At 37.4% G+C, this 20,582-nt stretch overlaps 1 protein-coding gene across 4 annotated transcripts in view; it reads right to left on the minus strand.

Annotated features, from left to right (window-relative positions):
* Positions 1-20,582, minus strand: part of SORBS2 (sorbin and SH3 domain containing 2) — a 159,670-nt gene that overhangs the window by 67,408 nt on the left and 71,680 nt on the right. For 2 of the 4 annotated variants that reach the window (XM_061992475.1, XM_061992476.1), the window contains exons 3-7: positions 17,946-17,995; positions 9,609-9,701; positions 8,017-8,043; positions 6,903-7,027; positions 5,323-5,940 (exon numbers count right to left, since the gene is read on the minus strand). In XM_061992475.1, coding sequence (XP_061848459.1) covers positions 5,323-5,940; positions 6,903-7,027; positions 8,017-8,043; positions 9,609-9,701; positions 17,946-17,955 — 873 coding nt within the window. In that variant the 5' untranslated portion in view covers positions 17,956-17,995. The remainder of the gene's footprint in view (positions 1-5,322; positions 5,941-6,902; positions 7,028-8,016; positions 8,044-9,608; positions 9,702-17,945; positions 17,996-20,582) is intronic. The other 2 variants (XM_061992479.1, XM_061992481.1) reach the window with 1 other exon arrangement.

The raw sequence follows: 20,582 nt of genomic DNA on the forward strand, positions 1-20,582 counted from the left end.
TAATGACACCAAAGTGCTGGCCTTGCTTCAACAGTCAAGACACAGGTAAAGAGACTCAGAGATAAGTAAATAAACTCATTTTGTTAACACGTAGCAGATTTTAGTAGTCAGCAATCAAATGACACCCATACGCTCGCACAACTGGGTAAAAATACCTCTATTTTTAATTGTTAAAAGCTGTCAAATCCCCAAACTGATGCTGCAAGTTAAATTCCTATGCCCATTTTTACTACTTAGCCCTCTTATTCTAAACTCAGTATGAGAAGGTGGAGTTCAGCCCTTGTGCAAAACCACATCAGTGATACAGAACTTAAACTGAAAATTATGTGCCCCATTTTCTTTGCCTGCCGTCTGTCCCCAAAACATTGAAATCTGCCTGTTCTCCTTTGTATGTCACTCAATGCATTGTCAATATCTAACAAACAGGTATTATAATGTATTAGATAAACCAATTCAGAAAGAATTTTTTTAGTTCCAGGCTTATTTTCCTTGATTCACTTGTCTACAGCTGTAAGTCTGGCAAAAGAAACACTTTCATAAACATCCAGTACAGTAGCTTTTATTCCTCCAGGACACTAGGACTAAAGCAAGTGTTCACCTATCTGTGGAATTCAAACAAAAAAGACAAATATTTTGCATCCTCAGTTTTAGAAAGCACTGTCTTAGAACAATGGGAAACTTCTGGATCCAGAAACAAAATGAACAAAAAAATACTAGGTTTTTGTTTTTGTTTCAGTGCATCTCACTTCAGAATTCTTGATCAGTTTAGAGCTTTTATAAGAAATTAGGACGACAGAATTTACCTCCATCAGTCTCATACTAAACGAAATCTAATTTCACAGTTGAAATAGATGAGGTAATTTCTCCCGTGTCTGCATTATGGTACAGAGCAGCAGCCTCTCTCGAGACTGTAATAATGTCAAAAAAACCCCTAACACTGAATAATTTTAATGCTTCTCTTTTCATATACAATTTTAAGGGCTTTAACCTTTCTCTGAGTAGGAGTGTTTACAAAATGTCACTTGGTGAGTCATACCGCACTTCTGCTTGCACTTAAAAGTTTCAGCAGATAAACTCTGAAACGAAGTGCAAATAGGAGCACAAACATAAGACACATTAAAAAATACTGCAAATCTGTTGTGCACGGATTTGGATTATACAAGCTCTCTCTTGGCTGCCTTTTTCCTTGCTTTGTTGCATAATATAGTTGTACGTGCCGCCCCTATACAAATAGATACTCACACGTGCACAGTATTTCCCATTCACCACCACTTAATCAGTGATGATTAGCCAATCCTACCTCTTTTCTCCCTACACTTATAAACCCGGATGCAATGGGGTAGTTGTTTTCACAGCATCTTCCTAAATGTATTTAGTTTTTGAGAGTTTCTGCGGTAGCTTTAAGTTTCACTGGTGGGCCTGATCTACAGTCTGAGACCATCCCTAGAGCATATAGTTTAACATAACAACCTATGATCTGCATATGCAGAAGTATTTTAACTGGTGTACAAAGTTCTGTACAGATTGCAACTGTAATTCAATTTTAAAAATGAGTATCATGTATCGTATAATGAAAGCTAATTTGTCTATGTGAGATAAATTGTGAACTTTGCAAACACAATATGATACATAGCTAAAGGACATGACAATTTTGGGCATTAGAACAGTTTGAAGACAACCAGAGAACTGAGTCAGAAAATAAATATTTTTAGATATACAGCTGTAGCCTTTATTTCTACCTTTAGCCCATGGCATCTTGGCTTTGGGACATCACTTGGTGCAGAATTCTGTACAACCTCACATGCCAATTTGTAGTCTAGTTTTAGGTATTTTAACACAGAGTTAGCAAAACCCACTGGCTCCATGATTTGATTGTAAGGACAGATATGTCATACTAATACTTCACACTAATGTTTAAAATTTATTGCCAAGTTGAACATCAGGGAGGATGTCAGACAGATTTTTGCAGGCTATCGATCAATAAATGGATGCAGTTTGAAAAACTGGCTATGTAGTGGTTTTGCCTGGGCCAGGTTTTTCGGTAGCTGGGGGGCTACAGGGGTGGCTTCTTTAAACAAAAAGAGTTGCCAGAAGCTTCCCCTGTTGCTCACAGGGTTAGGGCCAATCAATTTTAAGCTGGACCCTGCACCTGACCCAGGCCTGGCCAATTAGTGATGGACGTAACACCTCTGTGAATAACGTATTTGAGAAGAAGTTGTTGCACAGTTGCAAAACTGCAGCAGCAACAGGGAGGGAGAAAGTGAAAACATCTCTGCAGACATCAAGGTCGGTGGAGAAGGAGGGGGAGGAGGGTGCTTAGGCACTGAAAAGGCTCCCCTGTGATATGTGGTGAGGACCATAGTGAAGCAGATTGTCCTTCTGCAGTTCACAGAGGACCACTGGGAAGTAGAGATCCACTCACAGCCTGTGGAGGACCCCACGCTGGAGCGGGTGGATGCCTGAAGGAGGCCGTGACTCTGTGGGAAGCTCACCCTGGAGCAAGTTCCTGGCAGGACCTGGGAGTCTGTGGGGGAGGTGTCCATGGCGGAGCAGGTTTGCTGTCAGGACTTGTGATCCCATGAGGGTCTCAGGATGGAGCAGTCTTCCTTGAAGGACTGTTTTCCTGGTGGATGACCCACACTGGGGCAGTATGTAAGGAGCTGCCCCCATGGGAGGCCCAATGCTGGAGCAGTTTGTAAGGAGCTGCAGCCTATGGGAAGGACCCACGCTGGAGAAGTTCGTGAGGAACTGTCTGCAATGGGGAGGGACCCCACAGTGTAGCAGTGGGAAGTGTGAGGAGGCCTCACCCCGAGAAGAAGCAGCAGCAAAGTCCATCAATAATGAACTGACTGCAACCTCCATCCCCCATCCCCTGCACTGCTGGAGGGGAAAAAAGGAGAGTCCTGGGAAGAGGGAGAGGTGGGGGGAGGTATTTTTAAGACAGTTTTATTTCTCATCTCCCTGTTCTTATTGCTTCTTTAATAAATCAAACCTTTTTCTCCCTAAGTTGAGTCTGTTTTGCCCATGACACTAATTGCTGAGTGATCTCTCTGTCCTTATCTCAACTCACAAACCGTTTGTTATTATTTCTCTCTCTCTCTCTCCTGTCCAGTTTGGGAGGGGAATGATTTTATGACCGGGTGGACATCAGGCTAAACCACCACAGGCTGCATTTGTTAATGATATCTGTGATTGAGTGAAATCTTTATATTCAAAGAAACCCATTTGCCAAATGTCTGATCATTCTTCTCACACACTGAAACCATGAAGAAGGCAGAAAAACAAGTGTAGAATTGCCAGTAAGTCTTTTAGCAGAATTGATTTCAGCAGAATTAGATGAATGCAAATATGCCATGATGGGATCGTCAGTTACTTTTTTGACTATTGTCAGCTCATACTGAAACTAAACAGATTGTAAAAGAAATGGCAAAATGTGTTTTGAATTTTAAAATTCTAAAAGAGGCATCTACAAGAGAAATTATTTTTAGTCACTGTGATTAGAATTTGAGTATTATTATTGATCATAGAAAAGGTATTTCTCCTAATTCTTATTAGCTGTCATAAAACTACCTTCTGTTTGAGAGATGCTGTGAATTATATACTTTGAATATATAATGCATGATATTGCTAAGAGGCTAAACATCTATTTTTAAGTGAAAACACAGATGCATAGTTGTTTTGGCTACACCTACATCTGTTCTATGCCCATATTTAAAAGACCTGCGAGCCTGCCTTCTATAACCTTCATATCTACCTTATTTATCAGAAAAAAACTCTTGTTCAGCCTTAGTTGCTGTTTCTGACACTATTTCTTTACTGTGGGTCTTGCTTGAACTGATTTGTTCTACTTGACAAAAATCACTAAGTAGTAAACTGATTCTTCTTAAAGGTAAAGCAACTTGTTTTTCTCAAAATGTACAACATTTTTTGTAGTATAATAGAAAGGTTTAAGATGATAGCTTTGTCTCTCTCTAATCTTCAGAAGAACAAATGTGATTAACTCTTCTGTGCTCCTACTTGTTAACAGAGTAAACTCAGAAGGAGCACTGCAAATTGTTGCCACATAGTTTCACAGATCTTTGTTCTGATAAAAATTTTTACTTGTGAGTTGCAAGAAGAATTGACATATTACAACTAGTAATACTAGCTAATGGAGATACTCCTGGCTTCCAGAGTAAAGATCTGGTTGAATGTGATGCTCTGAAAGAACCACAGCCTGAGAGAGCAGGTGTGTTACTGCTGGTGACAATAAGGCTCTCAACCGACTTGAGGTTTGTGAAGTTGTGCCATTATTTACTTCAGAGTAGCCCCACTGATTTCAGCAGAATTAGATGAATGCAAATATGCCATGACGGGATCCTCACTCAGACAAACCTTTGAGGCAGATAAGCCTAGACCTATAGCAACTCCCACCTCCAACCAAAGGACTCAGATAAGCTGGTATATTGGTACACATACTAGAATAATTAACTTTTAAAATAGAAAAATCTTAATGTGACTAAGTAAAGCAGAATGGAAATGAAAAATTTATTCAGAGCTCTCATTTGCCTGGTATCTACACACTGCTGCTTTATTGCTCTTAGGCTTATTTTATTTGGCTCAGTAACTTTCTGAATGGTGATAAACCCTGCTCAAACTCCACTGGTTCTATATGATATGTTTGATACTCCCATTTCTCCTAGATGAGATCAATAGTTAACAAAGAATTTTCATCTCAGTAGGCATACGGTACAGGAAAAAGAGAGGCACTTAAAAGATCAGTGTCTTCCAATGCTTTATGTGCAGGTGGTTGACAAAGGATTTTATCAACCCGTTTTCTTTAAAAAGTGCTATTTGCACAGGACACAGGGGACAGCAGTGCCCAGCCTCGCAGAAAGCACCGACAAAACAATTTTTGGTGTTATTAGCCAACTAGCAGAGCAGCATTTGTACAACCTTTCCCTCAACCTAAACTTCTTCTATCCATACTTGATCTTTTCAGCACCTATGGTATCATAACGCTTGAATGTGTCCTGCTCTAGGGAGAGTCACTTCGGCAGATGCATCACCTACAATTCGCTAATTTAGTATTATGCATTTGTAGTCTTTAAAGTGCTCATGAAGGAACAAAGAAGTCTACCTTCCAGCTCAACTGGGTTAATTTTTTTTTTAACATCCTTCTAAAAACTTCAGGTTTTGTTCAGTTCTGTTTTGATCCACGTAACAGGTAGTTTTACCCAAGAAACACAAGGTCTAACTTTGATAATGTAAGTATAACTAAACAGATAGTTATTAAGTGATTCATGAATGATCTAAAAGAAAAGAGGGAAAAATTAAATATACCACATGGCATTCTGCAGCCTGTGAAGGAGGAAGAACTGTAGACTTTTGTCCCAAATCCTTTGAAGACATCTTTGAAGCGTCTGGAGAAATACTAGGTGGATGTTCTTGGATTTCAGGCTCTGCTTTATTGTCAGGGATGGGAGCTATCTGAATGGAAAGAGATGCTGTGTGTTTCTCAGGCATGGGGTTACACGCAGGTGAGACAGGCCTTTGTGGAAATACTGGCACTTCAACAGGCTTGAGCTGTTGCTGTGTATTACAATGAATGCTACCCACTGGGTCACGTGTCCGGGTTAATTTCAGGGTAGATATCCTACGTTTTTGAGACTGTTGCCTTTGGCATTGATGGAGAGTAGTACTAATACCAGCTACTGTGCTTGTGCCTGCACTGGAGGTTGAGGTCAGTGGTTTAATGATTTTTTGTGCATGTGACACACTTATGTTAGATATTTCAGAAGACATTGTCTTCTGGACAGACTTCTTGTTAGTGTAACAGGCAGTATCTGTGGGAAGATGTTTAGCTGGACTGATTGTTACTGCCTGGAGATTAATTTCATTGTTGTGATTAGTTACTCTTGCTTTCCGAAAACTTTCTTTTCTAGGGGGTGGCAGAGGTGCCTTATTTGCCAAAAGCATCCACACACAGCAAAATAACATTGAAGAAGAAACAGAAAGAAAGTAAATGTTAGCAGGAGACATAACTCAGTTTGACTTTTATGTTTAAATATAGGAACTAGCAACCTAGCAATCCCAACATTTCTCAGTTCAATGGACAACTGAATTGGTCATGTTCCCACCACCTTTTGCTGTACAGCTTGTGTTTATAAAGCCAGATGTTCCATTTGCTCAGGGTAAAATAGGATCAGAAGGGAGCCCACTATAGTCCATTTTCTTTTTAAGAAAATCAGTTATTGCACTGAATAAGAATTACTACTGTGAAATCGATCAGATAAGTAAGTAATTTCAAAATATACTCCATGATTTTAGATAACAAGCCATTATTCACAGGTAACAGACATAAAACACACAAAGCCTCTTAAACCTTGGATTAAAACAGTAACAGAGACAGTATTCATGTTGGTATGTTGATCTTTCTTTTTGACAGAGAAATATGTTTCCTACTTAAGTGTTTGGAGTCTATTTTAGTGTACTCTAACTACACTTTTCTGCAAAACAGGTAGAAATATTGTCTGCCTTATAATTAATAAGTTTTTATCATCAGATATTATTTTGATGACTGATGCATATTTCTAAGTGTAAAATATTAATAAATAATCTTTGATGTCCGGGAACACTCCTAGAAAGCTTTTATTTGTGTGTGACCTACTTTTTTATTAAGCTGGTTGTCTTGTTCATTGAAAGCAATTTTTGGTAATTAACCTGGAGGCCTGTATTCTGTGTGAAGTATGCTTTATCTACGCAGTAAACCAGTTTGTACTGATCTGTGTGAACAGGTGATTCACACTATCTGGACAATATCAGGACAATGGTTCATAGAGATATCCCATTGATATATGCTGCCCCCAAGAATAACCCCCACACAAATGCCAAAGCATAAAACTTGGTGTGTTCAGTTTTACCTGAGTTGGTGATTTTTTATCCTGTAGATTTGGCCGCACACTCCTAAAACCTTTTGCCGTGAGAGATGAACTGCTAGTGTCTCCATTCAAGGTCTCTCTACTTCCGTCATTGTAAGATCTCCAAGCTTTTGTGAGAAAAAAGGAATCAAACCATTTTTTTTTTTCCCTGTGATTAGTAGTTCTCTACATTGCTATCATCCCAGCAACATAGCTCTTAAACTGTTGAAAAGTTTAGCTACTACACAACTGACATTGCTGCTGTTATCACCACAGAAGTTACAAGAACAGAAATATTTACAAAATATTTATCTTTAAAATTCAAAAAACTCAGACACTGACAGTCTGCTGGTAACAGTTTGACATCTCCCCACAACACTCATGCAGACTACAGATTTTAAACCTTGGGAGTCCTTTTGAGATGTTGGTGCTTCAGGTTGTGTATAAAGCAGGCTGAAGAATGTTCATGGATTAGGTCCTTCATAGCTGCGTTAGATTGTAAAAACCATCCCAGCTCATGTAAAGTTAGTGTTGCTCATGGAAGTTTCACCAAATGTCACAATACCGAATTAGTTGTTCCAATGATGTATCTTATTTCCAAATCTGAATGACATTTTGATTTTCCAACCAACCATCTGTGTTTTCTCTATCCTCAGAGCTAAAAAGCCCTCAATACATTGTCCAAACAGAGAGATATTATCCTGTAGCAACAAGTTGCAGATTTAAAGACAAAATACTGTAAGAGGCTGGGAAAATAACACATTATGTGAGCAGGCTGCTAAGTGGGGTGGATAGAACTTGCAGTCCTGAGGAAGGGACTAAAAATGGAATAGTAAGTGCTATTGAAGCTAAGGTGGTAAATTAGCAGTCTGTCCCACACAATTCATTTTTTGACAACATATACTGTGTTATAGGAAATACTGCTTTTGAGTGAGACCTGAATCTGAGGTCTTAGCCACTTGCAATTATTATTACAATTTCAGCAGTACTTTCCTTAGAGAATTTAGATATATAGAGTAATGAAATAAAATAAATGGAAAAATTCACAGTTATTGTTATAACTCATCCACTTACATGGTATTACACTAATGCATAAATAACATTGTGTTTTATTTACCTGAATCTGGAGACTGAGAATCAGACCCTGAAAGAGAAACATCCAATGTCAGTTTGTGTTAGAAACAAAAACATGATGACACAACTTGAAAAACATGCAGGAGTCTTTTTCTCCAGCTACCTAATTTCCTCCTGTTACCTAAGCACATCTCAGACTATTAGGCCATAGGTAACTTGTGCAATGATCATTGTACAAGGTATATATAAGATTATAGAGTGATGTGAGTTACTGTTATTTAATCACTGGCGTATCAGGCAGTAAAAACCAAACATTTGCTGAGGGTTTTTTTTTTCCTCTAGTAAATACTGTGACATATTACCATCTAAAATCTAGATATCAAAAGAAATATGATTCCTTTAAGATGAGCTGAAAAGGTTTAATTAAAAACCAAGAAAGAAGCCTATGGGTTCTGTCAGGATTTTCTCTCCCTCTTCACACCAGACTGTGTGATGCTTTCTTCATCACTTCAAAGCAAAACACAGTAACTGATACATACATACTGCTGGCACAGATTTGAAATTCTGGTGGGGTTTTTTGATTACTTGTAGATATATTAGTGGTTTTTTCTCCTAAAGAAATTAAAATTATATCATCTCTAAACAAATTCAAAATATTTTTAATGTAGAAAAATTATAGCAATAAGAGCACTCCTTATCATTAATTTGAAAAGCAAGATGTTAAGAGGCTTTTACTGCATGCTTAAATGCCAAAAATTTGTTAGACGAGTGACTAAGAAAAAAGAACCCAGTGTTTTCTTAAATCCTGATAAATGGAGTAATCCAAGTAATCCTTCAACTACCCTTACAAAGAGTATCAACCATATATTTAATTTGCTTCTGAAATTCAATGGTTCTTATTCCTGGGAATTAGTCTTGCTTTTTAAAATATCTACAAAATAAAGACTTCATCTTACAATTATTATCTGGCTCACTCAATTCAGTTTCCTGTACTATACTACTGAGAACACTGAGTGTTCCGATTGGTGTTAAATTGATTGCCACAGCACCCAAGATTCTTTAATGATTTGTACTGACAGTTACTAATACCACCAGTGAACATGGGTAAATGATACTATTACAATTTAATTTTGCAAAAGCAGAACATTGTGAAGAAGCAGATCTACCTGATTATTGATTATTCTGCACGTTTTTATTGTTTAAAACAGTTTTAGGAAAAGATACTCGATAAATTATTTTTTTTTTACAATTAATTTGGCTTCTGACGATCATTTTACAACAGCACTCAGATTCTCTTCCTTTGAGAAAAGTTTTTAAAGCAAGTTGCAATAAACAAAGTTTGTAATAAACAAAACTTACTCTTCACGCTATGTTATCTTATAAAAAAAAACAAGGAAAATGAGACCCCAAATATATATCTAGGGCAAAATTAATTAATGGCTCATTAATAGCTACTAAGCATAGGCAGAGAGAAATTAAGATTACTTCTTAAAGACCACTGTAGAAGTAACAAACTAGTCAGTAGAATAGAAAATATGGTTACCCTTCTCATATTATCCAGAGTAATATTTCAGGAACGCATAACACTACAGAAAAGCCATTCAGGAGTAGTATCTCACTGGTTAGCAGTAATACCTGAGGCCAATAGGTTTGGAGAACTCTGAACTCTCTTCACAGCTGTTAATGTGACAGACATTGCAGCACGTTTGCGAGCACACCCACCGCTATCTGGAAGCACAAAACAATACATACAGCAGCCCCAGACAAAGGGAGCAAGCACATGCAACATGTCACAGTGTCAGATACGCCAAACATACATGAAAGTAAGCATGCCATTAGGGACCTGCTGCAGGAATGTGTAAATTTGCAAGTTTTGCAGATTAGCAAAAACAGATAATATAAAAAGAACAGACAAAATTTCACAAGCTTTAAACAACAATAAACCTCATAGAAAATAAGAAAGAAATGTTTAATACTTCATCTACTAGGGAAATATATACATTGTTATCTAAAAGACTGCTTAATTATAGCTAATTAGTAAAAATAAACAAGTAACCAAGACAAAGAATTAAGCCTTTGAGAGCAATACTAATCAATAATCTGCACTGTAAAATCACTTCATTGTATGCATTAGAAAGATACCGTTCTCAAACTAAGCTTATCTTTGATCAGCTGACACGATGCTTTTGTTCAGCTTTTTGGATCCTTTAAGCTCAAGAAGCAAAATTATTGAGGATGAAATATTGTTTGTTGTTTTGGTGAAACACCCTTGTTCTTCCTTTCCCCTTTCTTCTTCGTTTAATAAGTCAAAAAATGTATGTCTGGAATGCAATAATATCCCAAACGAATGACTAGAAACCTAAAATCACTACAAACAAGCAGAAATGTAAAAAACCTTTTCTGGATCTTGCATGCTCCTTTCCTTACTCTAAGTTTCTCTCTCACTTGGAGCTGTTATTATGTTATTATTAGAAGGTAGTCTTCCCATAGCTTAGCTTTTTAGCAACTCTATCATAGTTGTAAAAGGAAGTTAATAAATATTCCTGATTATATTGAACTAGAATATTTTTACTGTCTTCACTATAGTAATTATTTTAATTATCATATCCTGTCTTGCATCGGAAATACTGTGGCCATCAGGACTAGGGAAATTACCTCTAGTCCTGTGTTCAGTTTTGACTCTCCCACTGCAGGACACTGAGGTGCTGAAGTGTTTCCAGAGATGGACAAAGAAGCTGGTGAAGGTTCTGGAGCACAAGTCTAATAGGAGCAGCTGAGGAAACTTGAGCTGTTTAATCTGGAGAAGAGAAGGCTGAGGGGAGACTTTATTGCTCTCTACAATTACCTGAAAGGAGGTCTCTTCTCACAAGAAGCAAGGGACAGGATAAAAGGAAATGGCCTCAAGTTGCACTGAGGGGTTTAGTTTGGATATTAGGAAATATTTTTTCACTGATAGTATTACCAAGCACTGGAAAGGGCTGCCAAGGGAAGAGGTTGAGCCACCATCCCTTCAAGTATTCAAAAGCTGTGTAGATGTGGCACTTAAGGACATGGTTTAGCAGTGTATGGTTAGATCTGATGATCTTAAAGGTCTTTTCCAATCTAAATAATTCCTATTATTCTATATTTGATGCTACTGAAATTTCATACAGGGCCTCACTGAAGTCAAGAATGACAACTTTGATAGATGCCCTATCCATTTTTATATCTGTGTCCTATGACAGGGGAGTTTTATAAAATTATGCTTAAGGAAGACCTGCAAGCTATTAGTAGAAAATATTTCCTGTGACAGCAGTAACTTGAGCCACAGAGACATCTTTAAACACACGTCTGCAAGAGAAGTGAGCTTCTGCTATTTCTTTGCTCGTTCCAATATTCCCCAGAATAGCAGAGCCTTCTGGTCACTGGTTTTACAGCATATGCACTAAGTAGTTGTTAACGTTGGCAAACTTTAGAGTCACTGCCTCAGGTGTAAGTGGTTCCAAAGACTCCTTGACAATACCCAGTCTCAAGGCAAAAGGCCAAATGATTTCAGGCAGCAATAGTCAAAAGCAACACATTACATGCAATTAAACCTTGGTGGTGTACATGTGGAACAAAGACAGCGGGTATCAAACCTGCACATTTGTTTACTTACATAAATATAGAATGACAATTGTAATTAAAATCACATTTTCCATTCTTGTATTCCCCCCTGCCCTGTACATCAGAAGTAAATCTAAAGAGATTTGTGTTGATATTGGGGTTCTATTCTTATCTGAATATTGGCAGACTTTATTTGATTAATGCAAGCTAAAAGGCAAACAATTTTGTTATACTGTCACATCTTTTATGCAAACAAAGCAACGTGCTTTCATTTTTATTTTTCAAGAGCTACCATCCCAAATTTCAAGATAAGGAACCTGAAGTAGGAGAAAAGGCAGACAATAAAAAATTGTCTACAAATATTTAATCATTGTAACTTTACGAAATTCTGCTCCAAATTAATTTCAAATGTAATTGAAGTGAGTCAGTTTTATACTTAGTGGACCCATTACCTAGCACGATGTGTGACATAGCCTCATAGAAGACAGCTAAAACAGATGCTGTAACTGACTATATACATGTATGCATATAACATTTACCTCTATAGTTAGAAGCCCATAGACATGTCTGTACCTGCAATAACATTCTTAGTATTGTATCTGTACAAAATATTGAGAGTCAATAAGAACTTAATTGAGACATAACCACACAAATACACCATAGTGTGTAAAATTTCTAATAAAATATGAATATGTGTGGGCAAGCACAAATTTATGCCCAACAGATTCCATCTTCCCATCTTTGTTCGGGCCAGGCTTCCATTAAGACAAGGACATCATATCTGAATGAGGATCAGAGGAATTTGCATGCTGCCTCCAAAGAGGCCATTTTCAAACTGCTTCCCTTATCTGCACAGTATCCCTTACACATTTGATCATCAAGAGACTTATTCCAGTCTGTATTTCTTTTTCATAGCTCCATCATATTTCCAGCAAACATTAACTTATATTGACCCAGATTCCCGAAGTCCAAACTAAAAGACTGTCTGCTCATTGCACTTGCAAACTAAAAGCAATTAATACTATTAAACAATTTATACAAAATGTATGCATATATTAAAAAATGAAATATATGCAAATATGTATACACATGCACACCATGCCCTGTGCTTTTGACATGACAAATTTTCTAGGAGTCAGAGTCCTGTCTTCCTAGGTATTTTTTTAACAGTTAAACAAAGGAGACCTGAATCAGCTAAGATCTACAGGCAGTAACAGAGAATGAAGGTGGGCAACAACTCATAATCAAACCAGCTGCCTAACATGCAAGTCCAGATCAAATCAAGACTCAGCATATTTGATGCCTAGATATTCTTTTGCAAGCCCTACATACTCTCAACCAAATCAGAAAAAGACAAATAAGCATCTTTAGCAGATACTGCAGAAAAGAATGAAAAGAGAGGTAAGGATTATCTGGTGAGACATATTTCTGACAGTATCTTGTAAAGCAAGGGCCGTATAGGGATGAACTCCTGAATGCTACGAGTTGCAGACTTACCCTTGAAGACAGAGCCACTCACTGACTGGAAAAGACAGGTGAGGTGGTGGCTTGCCTTCTGTCCAGGAGGATGTGTGTATTTGCCTATGTATCCTATTGTTCTCTGCTGTGGGAGGATGCTCTCTTTCTCCTGCTGGCTCACCATTCAGCTCCTCTTCCCTTGCCAACTTCCCTCCTACAGTTTTTGCCTTCAGCCCTTCTCCATTTCTCACCTTGCCTCACTTCTTCCTCCCTCCCTCCCTCCCTCCCTCCCTTCCTCCCTTAATTCTGTTTCTCTCTACAAGTACTTCAACCCTTTTCCCCCAAATTCATAATCCCAACAAGTGCTCCTGCTACAGACAGCATCAACCTAAGAGAGTTGTATCCGTATCTGGCAAACAGTCTATTGATCAGGTCCTGCTTTAAAGCAGAATGAAGCCAATTCAGACCACTACCCCTTCCATTTAGGAACATGAGGTGGGCGTATTTTGAAACGACTGTTTCAGAGAGTCAGTAAGAGTGATGGCACAAAGCAGACTGGTAAAGACGAAAGCACGTCAACCTTTTGTGAGGAGCGAGCAGCCAGGTGGCAGGAAATTCATAATAAACTTTTACAGCTCAAAATAAAAATTGCACCCAAACATGATGTTTACTGATCATTATACTGTGCACTCTACTTGTTAAAGGTATTATTTTCTAATTTGTCTGCACATTGTATTAAAGCTTAGAAGTCTTTACATCAGGGACTCTTATTCCTTAATTGCCTTCTGACCTTCTGAAGGAAAGATATATCACTGGACTCAACAGTCCAAGGCAGATGAAGCTCAATGTCCCCAGGTCCAACCAGTCTGGAGATGTGATCCCAGCAGACACATGCACAAGCCCACATATACACCACATATACACATGTCTTGCCACACAGACTGCTGATGCTCAGAGCATTCACACTGACATTCAATGGCCTCTACCCCCCTCCCCTCTCTGGCTGAGCAGGATAAAAGTCCACTAGTGAGAATACATGCAGATACATGGACAAGGTGGATCCTTCCAGTAACTGCACTCAAACACTGACTCTGCCGTTGATTCAAGGCCTGGAGCCCAGGGAGGAGCCTGCACAAGGGAGGCCCTTGTGCCTCTCCTTATTTCTCGGGGAGTTACTTCATTTAGGTTCCTGCCTGTTCTTGTGCTCCTGTGCTCTTCTAGGCTTGCTGAGATGGGCCTTTAATGGCTGCTGTGGTGGGCCTGAGAGTAGCTTGGAGCGGCAGACTGATATTTGTGTTTCACCTCGTATTACTGTTTCTCTAATCCCCTTTGCAGTTTTGCACATGAGCTTTTATCACATAATTTAACATTGACTACACAGGTGAACCTAGTATTATTTGGTGCAGATGCTGCTAAATTACAACAAATGATCATTAGAAAAGTAATTTTTTTCTAGCATGTCTGAAACACTCAAGCCCATCTAATTTGCTTTAGTAATCTAAAAGTGGCTTTACAATGTATTTAGAAGCTCAGCAGGGAGAATTCTCTGCAGGAGAATTTCTGTTCTCGTCTCCAAGACAAAATGAAAGAGATTAGTCCGTGTGATGACTTCCATTAATAATTTTAACAAATACAAAATATTTGCAGTCTTCCGGAACGGCACACTTTTTCACTCTTGACTGTTGTTTATGTGCTTCATCTAACACAAACAGATAACTAGTTTAGTAATTTTTAAAATAGATGCATCTATCAAGAATGATCTGTGTGAAACTCAGCCAAAATATTTATGGATGGACACCAAGAATCTGTTTTAGCACATTAACTTGCATCCATTCATTATTCCTCAATACAATTATCTCTCCAACATCAGCTATGCATTCACGTATGTATGTGCAATGAGCACATTTATCCTGTGTTCTCATCTGACGAGAGCTTCATGGGTGGCTCAAGATTTCCATGACTTAGTTTCTCAAAATGTTGCACCAAGTTAACGATGGTCATCTAATTTGTAAAGTACTAGAAGACTTGTTGATAAAGACCACTATATATAGTTTAAAATATTATTCTGTTGATGATTGCTTAGTCTGGGTTTAAGAAGGCACACATTCTGTTAGAATGCTATTTTTAAATTACAAGAGCATTTGAACACCAAAAGGAATTAGGAGCCAAAGTACTTTTGGTCTTTCAGAAAGCCTCCCCTATATCTTATATTTCTTTGCTTTTGCAAACATTTCATTGTGTTATGCTGCTGAATATTCCTTCCTAACACGTGGCACAGAATTCATATCAAATGTTAAAAAAATCTCTCCCATATATGGTAGAGTATTGAAAACCAAAACTCTTCAAAACATTTTCTCTGTAGACAAAAATATCTCAGCACTTGCTGAGACAGGCTGCCAAGTGTGCAGCCACAGGGAACACTGGGTTAGAGGAACCCACTCTAAGCAGTAGAGTGGCTTTTCCTTTTTTAAAGATGTATATACACTAGCTTTGCCAGTTGAGCAGTTACTGGCTTAAAACTGGAGTGCTCATTTATCTGCAGGAGTAGTTAAAGAAATGCATATTTTTAAAACAATCTAGCGGCAAATCAATAGTATTTTATAATCTCCAGTTTCATCACATACAGGTTCCTGTTACAAAGTGGTGAAATACTAAAAATCCCTCCAACTGAAGCACTCCTGTTCAAAGAAAGCATAGTGTAAAGAAAAAGATAGGAAAAAAATAAAAAGAAAAAAAAAGAAACAACTAGACCAGAACACTGTGCAGAACAGTTTCCACCTTAGTTGTTCTCTTCCTTAATAAAGTGATGCTTTATCAACAGATAGGTGCAAGAGGTTCACTTTTACATCCTACTCACTAGGGTTTTTATTTTATTTTTTGCAGTCAAGAGACAATATAATTTTATAGAACTAACAGGAATCACAAAATCACAGAATCTCAAGGGTTGGAAGGGACCTCAAAAGATCATCTAGTCCAACCCCCCTGCCAGAGCAGGACCCCCTAGTGTAGTTAATACTCCTTTTTTTTTTTTTTTTTTGTCAATAGCTCCTTTTAGTGTAGTTGGTAACATGCACATTAATATCAAGCATATACAAGATGAAAAACATTTTCACTCCATAAGGGAAGAGTAGATTACAGTTCAGTTTACAATCATGATGTTCTTAGGAAACTGGAAAGGATTTCAGGTGTTTTCAGGTTTTTCTGTTCTCAAAGCTCCTGTATGATCAGAACACTCACAATCACCTTAGAAGTCCTTCAATCATGTAGCTTACTTAAATCTTATGTCTATTTCTCTTGAGAATTTCTGGCTTACATGAAAAAATCTTAGCACAACATTAAAAACAAAGTCATACTTCAGATTTGCAGTAGCACAAACCGGCAATTTACCACTCTGTCCACAATTTTCAAAGTAGAAGCTATAAAATGACATCTATCATATGATTTTAACTCATATGATTGCAATGCAAAATGTAATCAGTCAAATATATAATGATCAGTTGTGTACTTCTGAAATTACAGTTCTGTGAAGAAAGATACAGAAAAAAGATATAGTTCTATAAAAGATATAGTTCTAGGAAGAAAGATATATTTCCATACTACCTTAATAATATAGAGTGATATGTTTAGGAAGGACATCTTCAGTAAAAATGCAAGAGAATAGGAGACATTTAAAATAGTAATTCCACAAAGGAAAAACACACCACTCTGTTTGGCATCTGTAAAATAATTAAGAACAACCAAAACTTTGGGGAAAAAAAGGCAATCAACCAGGAAATTTCATTTCTCTTCCTTATTATATTTACAAATATAGTGGTTTCAAGTGAGCAAATATATTTTAACTTTGTCTTAAAAAAATCTGTCCAAGAACTTAGTCCTACTGAATTCCCGTTACTGTCTGAGACTTATCTAGCCAGGAAGACTAGATAACAGCAACCTATACCATGGAAAAGCTAAACCTTTCGACTTCAGAGTGTGTTGCTGAAACACCTAAAAAGGCTTCAAAGGTAGCTCAGGTCCTCAAGTCTCACATAATACATTTTGCTTATATCAATTTGTCACGTCAGTTGTCATGATGCAGCACTATGGTCAGTGATGAAGCCAACTTGTTTGGAAAGCATAGATAGATCTATCCTCGTGCCACAGTTAAGCTGCAAACCAGACAGTTCACTTACGAAATACAAAGAGCAGTCTGAAACTGAAAATTTACACCTATCATGAGTGAAGCCAGGATTTCACTAGTTTGCTTTTGAGAGGCCTATTCCTAGCAAAACCAGCAGCAAAAGTCAAACCAAACTGGACAACAAAAAACTACAACCAAGTTGACCTCAGTGATTCAAGAGCAAATATTAGTATGTTGTCACAGATTGTGAAAACAACGTCTTATGGTGTAGAGTACTTCAATTGGTCAATGCATGTCTCACAACAACTTAAGAGAAGATACAAATCCCTGTACGTACAAAATAGTTACTCTCCGCTCATCATGCAAGCATAGCTAATAAAACAGGGTAGTATTTATATGCCCCTTAATATAATGACAGTAGAGAACGAAAATTAAGCATTTTTAAAATGTGAATTTTCTTAGGAATATGTGATGCCTTAATACTTTTCCATAACTGCTCTATCCTCATACTACATATTTTTGCATAAAACATACACAAACAAAACTGACACAACTTAAGCACAGACAGCTAAACATGCATGTATATTTCACATATCCATATATAGCCATACATAGAAAAACATGTATGTAAATTTTACATATGGACTAGAAATGCATCTAAGCAAACATCGTATTAAAATACCTTGCTTAACTTGAGTTTAGCGCCAACTAAAGCAAGATTTGTTCATGAAACTAAAAACAAATTGGGACCTTCTCTGCTTACTAAACAACAAACAAGAGTAAAGAAAAATCTCACAGAAGCAGCATACCTGTGTTCATTTTGACACTGCAGGATTTGCTATAAAAGTCTTCAGTTTTCCTGTGGAAAATAAAACGACCTATTAATTTGCACAAGACAAGAATGTATGGTACAAAATGGCAGCAGGACTCCTCACAGGGGTGGAGAATCTCTGTGATACAAATGACATTCTATTTTAACACAGCTTTAATTAAACTGGTACTGCTTGTCCTTCTGAAATTATAGATGAGCTGTTGCTTCCATTATAAGCTACTCTATTTTCAAGCATTTAGTATCTCTGTTGTAAACATTTGCTCTGGGATAAAAAACTAGTGAGTGACTTTTGGTCTTGAAATTTAAAATTACTCCCATACAGGAATGAGGAAATATTTTTAAAGGCTGCTAATAAGCTTTGTTCACTTTGTTCACTCAGAGCAAACCAAAAGATGTAGATGGTCTCCAAATATATTTTTTTTAAGCAGCTGAGGCTACGAGGTCTTTTTCAAGTGTTTATAAGAAGGAGATGTGGCTGTTTTCGTCAAGCGATTTGGTGTGTCTCTACAGACAACACTGACACTCTTAATGTTGCTCACCATATTGCTGTGCACAGAATCAGGGCATCTACGGGAATCTGTTTTAAAATTCCCAGTGGACTTGCTAGGTAGGGATTCAAGGCATGATACATCGATATGCTTTTTAAAGGTAATAATTTGTACAAAAGACTGTAAGGTGCACACAAAGGTTGAAGATTTTTATTGAGATATTCCAACCTTATAGAGCAGTTACAAGCAAACAAACAGTAAAACCCTTACAAAACTAAACAACAACTGTAGACATCCTACATTAACAGATGATTTTAACCTACTGATGGCATATCACAGTACAAACTAAACAGTATTTTCCATCTACTGATAGTTTATGTCACAGCTTTTTCTTAGGATCAGGAGCTTTAATACCTCTTCTATGCAGGCTCTTTTAGAGACAAAAAGATCAATGCAGAAAAGCTTTCCAATGGCATTCGGCATATTGGTCAGTCTCAGCTGTATTGTTACATATATGCTTCCTGCTATACTTTACTGAGTGGGCAGACACACTGGAGGCCAGAATACTGAGTGCTACAAGAATTCTTCATGGTTCCCACATTAAGCTCAGGATAAAACAAAGGGAGAATCAGAGTTTTTAATGTAATACAGTTTCAAAAAGTAAATTAAAAATATAAACTGTCCAAATATGTTGAATGACACTAACTTGGGAGGTATGCATGAGGGACTTTTTATAACGGGAGACTCAAGATACTAACTAAAACAAGTAAATAAAATATCAAAACAGAATTGCAGCATGACTCAACAGAAACCCTGAATTATCTGTACCTCTGAGGTAACAAGCATATTGCTGTGTTATGTTGTATGCCTAATGAAGCTAGATTCTCCACTGCTTGAAAAATCTACCATTTTTCAGAAACTATCTGAACTCTGCTGCTATTACTCAGTTGTATTTTGAACAAGGATGCACGTTAAACTTCTGGCAAACTATGAAAATAGCTATATGGCACTATATAAAGTTTTCTTACATTCTTTTCAGGCTGCAGCTATCAGTAAACTACCTCTAAGAATTTCTAAAAAAAATTCTTAAAGAATAAGATTTTTTTTACATAAATTGAGTGAAATTTTGAATTTCTCTAACAGCTAAAAAATATTCTTAAAGTCTCAAACTCCTACAGTGTTTTTAGGCTGCTAAAGGAGACTCCATTTTCAAGCCTTCTTTTAGCCTGGCACTGAATCATTGATGGTACCACACACAAGCTATGAAATGCAACATGATATTTATTTTCAGACCCAACAAGTACAGAACTCTCAGACCTCTGCAGAGCCAAAATAATTTCTAGCAGGTGGCTTTGATATATTTACATAAAGCATGCTTAACTCTTACTCAAGTTTTAGCAGACAACAGTCAATATTAGCAGTGCAGCTTTGTTCTCCTAAGACTTTTTCTAGTTGAACAGCTAGCCTGCATTGCTGATGCTCTGAGTAAGGGATTGAGTACAAATCACTAACATTTCCACATTAATCTCATTTTGCTGAAGAACAAATTAGTCTTGCATATCTGAAAAGTGTGCCTGTAAATAAGGCAATATAAATCTCACTCATGCAAACAGTAAACCTTACAGTTAATACTAAAATTGTTTGGAATTCACTGCTTCTAAGAAGCTAAAGTAGCATTCACATTAATTCACATTAATGACATTGTCAGTAGGATCCTAACAAATGCAATGAACTTAACAGCCATATGCCTGAAAGCATTTTACTCAGCATTGTTTAAAGGAGTCTTCAAGAGCCCTGCTTCCAAAAAGCGGTGGATGCAGGGGTGGGGTGGAGCAAAGGGCTTAGTTTGTTTTGTGCTTCTGTTCCTACTTCATTGCCTCATGAACATTGTTCTTTGTGAATGGGTTTGTAAGTAGTTCCAATATAGACCCATGACATGTTCCACTGGAAGCATCAGACACTCAGCTCTTATACAGCTAATGCTGCAGTGGAAGGAATGCCCATAATTACTGTGTAGACACAAAACGCTACTGGAACACATGTGTTGGCAAAGTCAGAGACTACTGTTCAGTTACCTAGATCACGTAGGTTTTCTACTAAGCTCACACCTGATCTTAGATGCTGAA

Source organism: Colius striatus, chromosome 3 (assembly GCF_028858725.1).
Source record: "Colius striatus isolate bColStr4 chromosome 3, bColStr4.1.hap1, whole genome shotgun sequence".
Taxonomy (NCBI): domain Eukaryota; kingdom Metazoa; phylum Chordata; class Aves; order Coliiformes; family Coliidae; genus Colius; species Colius striatus.